This window comes from Trichoderma virens, assembly GCF_000170995.1.
Source record: "Trichoderma virens Gv29-8 chromosome Unknown TRIVIscaffold_54, whole genome shotgun sequence".
Classification (NCBI taxonomy): domain Eukaryota; kingdom Fungi; phylum Ascomycota; class Sordariomycetes; order Hypocreales; family Hypocreaceae; genus Trichoderma; species Trichoderma virens.
In genome coordinates, this window is record NW_014013695.1 from 24,616 (window position 1) to 30,615 (window position 6,000).

General features: G+C 46.5%; 3 protein-coding genes across 3 annotated transcripts; 1 reads left to right on the plus strand and 2 right to left on the minus strand.

The window, feature by feature from the left end:
• Positions 1–309: 309 nt before the first annotated feature.
• TRIVIDRAFT_91340 (uncharacterized protein) lies at positions 310–2,231 on the minus strand (the record flags this gene model as incomplete). Its single annotated transcript, XM_014100657.1, has 3 exons — positions 310–822; positions 888–1,748; positions 1,811–2,231. The coding sequence occupies 3 exons, from the start codon at positions 2,219–2,221 to the stop codon at positions 532–534; spliced, it is 1,563 nt and encodes a 520-aa protein (XP_013956132.1).
• Positions 2,232–4,038: 1,807 nt separating this feature from the next.
• On the plus strand, positions 4,039–4,725 carry TRIVIDRAFT_130716 (uncharacterized protein; the record flags this gene model as incomplete). Its single annotated transcript, XM_014100658.1, has 1 exon — positions 4,039–4,725. A coding segment is annotated over one exon (687 nt), but the record flags the coding sequence as incomplete, so codon positions are not given.
• A 271-nt stretch (positions 4,726–4,996) lies between these two features.
• On the minus strand, positions 4,997–5,563 carry TRIVIDRAFT_222611 (uncharacterized protein; the record flags this gene model as incomplete). Its single annotated transcript, XM_014100659.1, has 1 exon — positions 4,997–5,563. The coding sequence occupies one exon, from the start codon at positions 5,561–5,563 to the stop codon at positions 4,997–4,999; it is 567 nt and encodes a 188-aa protein (XP_013956134.1).
• Between the last annotated feature and the right edge of the window lie 437 nt (positions 5,564–6,000).

A 6,000-nucleotide genomic window follows, 5' to 3' on the forward strand; every position in this document is an offset into this window, starting at 1 on the left:
TTTTTTTTTTTTTTTTCAAGTAGATGAATACTCAAACAGTTGACCTAACACACTTGCTACAATTCATCCAGCAAGAAGAGTTCCCAGCTCACTTACTCTCTAAGCGACATTAGGCGTAGATTGCTTACGACATTTTACGGCCCACCCTTGTATTTATCGAGAGAGAATAACTAATAGATGCAACCTAGTTTCTTCATGCGATTTCGCAGGCAGTGCTGCTGGGAACACTATTCTCATGGAAGTTAACCTAGGCTAAAGGAGAGAGGGTATGTGTGTCAGACATAGAGAGATTGGAGAATGATAAGACGTCGTTAATCGTTAATCAATTCTGCTGCAATTCGCTATTGATACATTTGCTGGATGATGCAGTTAATGCTCGCTCTACCACTGATAATCCCCCGGTTGGCAAACTCATCCTGCTGTTTCACTCTTCCATTTCACCATTGCAGATACGGTCAAAAAATGACTGAGCGGGGGAAAAAAAAATAACAACAATAATAAAACAGACATTTTGTGTGATTTTAATATTATTTACTCGGCAAAATGCAGCTTGACGTTTACTCCCTCACCAGGGCAATTGGTCAAAGTCAGACCGTGTTTGATTGGGCCAACTTGTGATCCATCGATGCTGTCAATGCGTTGCATCATTCGGATCACGACATAGCCAACTTCAGTTAGTGCAAATTGCTGGCCGATGCAGATTCTCGGACCTCCATTGAATGGAAGATAATCCCAGCCTGGCCTGCGCGTCTGCCATCTCTCGGGCTTGAAGATCTCGGCATCAGGACCCCAGATGTCCTTACGGCGGTGCATCAGGTGAACCTAGACGATCATATTAGCATATTAGATTGAGGCTTGGGTGTATCAAGATCTCTGTTGTTGCCTACCGAGTAACCAACATCCTGGCCCTTTTGCACGTAAATCGGGGACTGTCCATCTGGGCCACCGCCAGTGGGCAGTGTCGTGTCTACTTCTGCAGTACGAACATTCATAGGGACTGCGGGATAGAGGCGTAGACACTCGTTCAGGCACCACTGCAGATATTGGCAGCCCTTCATCTTCTCAAATGTGATCTCTTTGGGATTCGAATATGTTCCAAACTCTTCCAAAATGGTAGCTCGCAATCGTCGGTAGACGGGCGCATACATGGGATCCGCCATGGTGTAGAAGAACCATCCTAGCGTAGACGCAGTGGTGTCTCGACCGGCAAGCAAGATGTTGAGAAGTTGGGATCGCAGCTCTTCAGGATCCCGGGTTTCTTTGGCGAGTGCATTGAGAAAGACGTATTTGTCTTCATTCACAGGCATTTTCTCACCCTGGATGAGAGCCTTTTGAACAAAGTAGTCGACATATTCGTGTACCCTTTTAACCATACGTTGAAACTCGGGAGTGTGAACGATCCAGTAATTGGGTCCAAGACGAGCCCCAATGGATAGGTTATACTGTGCCTTATCAAAAGCATATGCGAAGTTGCCATCTTTTTCAGAAGTGGGGTGATTTTCATCAAGTTGACTGTTGACACTCTCTCCAAAGAGGAACTCGGTTGCGGAATCGAGTGTGAGCCGGAAGAATAGAGGCAGAAGGTCCACCAGATCGGTCCAGCCATCCAGACCAACTCGGCGATCGAGCACCGTCATCAGAGCCTTGACATGCTCTTCCTCTAGGTTGAGGTCGCTCACCTGGCCACGGATGAACTGCGGACGCAGCAATGCCCTAGAGTGCTCCCATTGCTTGCCGTTCGTGGCGAACTGGCACACAAAGGCAGTCAGCAAGTTTCGTCGGGAAACAGTTATCCGCAATCAAGACTTACAATGCCGTGTCCCAACAATGGTTCAAAGTTCTCAGTCCGGTTCACACCCAGGCCAAAGTCCTTGAATTTCAGTGCAAGGATGGTCTGGATGTTTTGAGGATCAGTCGTCACCAGAGTGTCTCGGAAGAAGGGCGCCTTAACGCGCAGCGTGCCAACTGGACGGCCGTGCTTCTTCTCTTCGCGCTCAAAATTATTCTGAGCATAGATGGGGAATCGCTTTTTGCGGCTCGCGTCCACGCCATAGGCAATATCGGCAATACCTGTCGGGTCATATCCCGACATCCACACAGCAGGCTTGCATCCCAGCTCCCTAGCCCTGGCTCTGTATCGGAGGCTCGCGAGGATCAGGTTCAAGACATAGACGAAAGCCAACGCCGCGGCGACGATGCCCGCTGCCAGAGACAATTGCATCTTGACAATGTCAATGAAGGGGCATATGGATTGGGCGAATGGTGAATGAGTCAACGATGAATACTGAGAAAATTAAAAACGAAGGACTGACACCCTCGGCTATCGAACATTCTTTCAGCTATGACAGAACAAAAGTGGTCATGGAGCGGCTATATACGGAGCCATCGGGGATCACTACAGGACGCTACACACACGTAATGGCAGCAGGAGAGGAGAGACGGATCAACTCGATCGCTAAAGACGGACCCCTCTACCTCGTCCGGTCCCGTTTGGTGCTCCCATAACAGCCGTGTCTCCGCACGCACTAACCATGCCCTTGCAATGCCCCAGACTCCAATGGTTAACCCGCGATTTGTTACATGGCACATGGCGCCATACTGAGACACCCTAGTCTATCCCTCGCGACTAGCGACAGACAATTCCTGGATGGTGCTTGTGCCTCACTGTAACCCGTTACAGGCTTCAACGGAAGAGATGACGTTGTCTCGATGAACGGGGCTCGGATCTTATCGAGAGGCCGTCGCAAATCTTTTCCTTTCCTCTTTAGGCAACGAAATGCTCATTTCCCCCCTTTGTTCGAATTGATGCACAGTCATGTGTTCTGCTAGTGCGATCTTCACATGCTGGGGCTAAACATTGCCCGCCGTAGATGCGGGGATGGCACGAACGTGGAGGCTTAACGAAGCTGTTCAAGCCGGAAGATGTCTGTTCTATCTGCTAACTGTGTGATACCCCGTGTTAACTCTTGCAAACGCAATGCAAGTAGCACCTTTTTGAGAGCGGTAGCCGAGGTTTGTAGTCGTCAGCTTGTGAAGGATGAATTTCGGGCGGACGTTTGTACGAAACACCGAACTCTTGGCCACCAAAGCAACAATAGGCTTGGACCAACAATTGTAATTAATATCTGTATGTAATGTCTCAAAATACTCTTAAACAAGCTGCTGAGTGGCTTGAGGCTTCGGCCGCTGGAGTAAGGCAAGGGAACCTGTTTCATGTTGCGTAACGTTTAGGGAAGCGCTTACTGGTCAAATTCTGATCGCCTATTATCAGAAGCCATCTCTGCCTTTGTTTTGCCCCGCCCGCTGACAGACAAAAAAACTCCATGATAGTAAATGTACAGAGTACATAAGCACATATAATCCACTGCCACGGGCGTCGCATAGGGTTAACAATAAGCCCAAGATTTAAGACTTGGATGGGCTGCTCGCCATCGGGAACTTCTCAATAGCGCTTACTTTAAGGCTTGATTGGTTCAGCCTTGAGAACAAACCATGATGTACCGCTGGCCTTGAGTTGAGCAGATGATAAAGAATCCCATCTCTGGGAGCTGGTACAATAATTGGAGAAAGTTGGTGATTGAGTACACTAAGGAACTAGATTACTCTCCGCTTTACCAAGTATTTGAAAATGGCTTGTCAAGCCTTAGTTGACTCGAGACAAATATGCCTGAAGTTGAATAAATAAAAAAACATCAAATACTAGATTTTTAAAATCACCTTTGAATTAAATACGAAAAAAGTGAATTAGTTTGATAGCCTGAGTATTTCATTGTTCGATGTGGAGCTGCCCCGCCATTCAATCACTTCAAATATCAAGTATCTTGCCGAGTATATTACCAAGAATTATCCCGAAGCGAAGGATATTCTTTCTATCATCTGAAATGTTTTAATACGCATAATCGCCCTCAAAAACGAATATCCGCGCTCATTGGCGACTCCCAACTGTGACGCTGAGCAACCAAGTCTCGCAAACCAAATAAGAAAATGGCAGTTGGCGAAAATAACGAGCCATCAGCTTTGGCTATCCGCCGCGTTACGCACGACAAGATCCTCATTATTGGGGACTCCCTCACAGAACTCAGCAGTGATATTCACTCGCTTTCCTTTGCTCTCACACCCGCTTTGCAGCATTATTATTTCCGAAAGCTCTCCGTGGTTGCGCGTGGATATGGAGGCTACAGCTCAATGCATCTAAAACACGTCTTGCTGCCTACGTTGCGCGCAGAGACTGCAGCTGGAGAAAAAATCAAGCTCTTGGTGGTTGAAATTGGCACAAATGATGCTGCAGAGCGCGACATACAAACCGTGCCGGTGGAAACATATAGCGAGAATCTCGAGAGGATTGTGGAACAGGCACGGAAATCCGGCGTTGAGAGAGTCATAGTGGTGGGACCAGGCCCTGTGGATGAAAACATGTTGGAGCCTCCGGTCTATAACAGAGTGATGCACAACCTGAAATACTCAGAGGCAGCGAAAGACGTGGCAATCCGCTGTGGTGTACCGTTCATCGACATGTGGCATACAATGATGGCGCAGGTTGGATGGAAGAAAGGTCAGCCAGTACCAGGTTTATCAGGCACGGGTGGAACAGTATTGAAAGAACTATTGACAGATGGTGTTCACCTCACTGGCAAAGGTTACAGGATATGGTATGAAGAACTACTAGCAGTGATCAAGAGAGATTTCCCGGAATTGCGGTCAGAAGCGCTGCCGACGGTTTTACCGCATATCTTTGATGTTGATCGGAATAATCTGCCAGATACACTATGGCAGAAAGTTGAAGTTAAGGAATAATAGAATATAATTATGAATTTTTGTTATGTTCTGAGAAGCAAACATTAGGGGTTCTTGCCTTCCAATGTTGTCATTTTATCGCTGTACGACGGGGGAAAATCCCCATCACTTCCTTTAAGCAAAGGACTTCTAATTATTTTTTACATTTCTTCCCCTTTTTTTAAAAAAAATGCTTTTTCTCAAAAGCTATTAATCTTACTATCTATAAATTAGAGAGATGAAAAGGGAATTGCTCTATCGTCATGTTATCAGAGTACCTAGGACCAAGCAACTGCTGGAAAGGCACATCAATCATGTATTCTTTGAAGATCCAGTTTCGCAACTCAGCACCAATCATGGAGTCAATACCAGCGGCATCATCAGCATAGGAGTTGATGCCGTGGACTATGTGGCTGAAGCGGGCATCCTCGAGCCTGAAGCTGTCGACAGCAGCGGTATCGTTGACTGCCTTCTGCAGAGGAGCAGGGTCAAGACCAACAACAACGTGTTCGGGAACAGTCTCCAGAGTGTTGAACATCATGGCAGCCTCGAAGGATTGGAGCAAGTGCTCCTCATCAACACCGTACATACCCTTGCGCTTGAGGGCATCTTCAAGCTCAACGTTCTCGGCAACGATACCAACAACGAGAACCATAGGAAGGACGACGGAGGTGGCGGGAGCCTTAGATCGAGTGTGGCGGAAGCGGGCAAAGGAGTCGAGGTAGGCGTTGGCAGCAGCATATTTGCCCTGGCTGGGAGTACTCAGGATACCTGAGACGGAAGAGGTCATGACGAAGAAGTTAGGAGGAGTGTTGGCTAGAATGGAGTGAAGGTTCTGGGCACCGATAACCTTGGGGTTAGTAGACTGCTTCTAGGCCCCGTAGGTCATGGAGTGGAAGAGGGCATCCTATAAGTGTGATGCCCGCTAAGGCGTTCATAGGGGCAAGCAAAGCTGCTGCGCAAAAAAGCGCAGCGGCTTAGACGCCCTATTACACTCAGATAATAGATATTCCATACATATACTATTATAACGCTTAAAATAGCCTTATAATATAAGTTAAATTCATAACTGTATCTTCTTTTTCTATATATAATTTTTAATTTAATAATTAAATTAAAAAAAAAAATAACTAAATAATAAAAACAACTATTATAATACTGTATATTTCTCCCCTTAACACTAGCGCCTATTAATAGAATATATAGTTAACAATAGTCTTTTAAGCT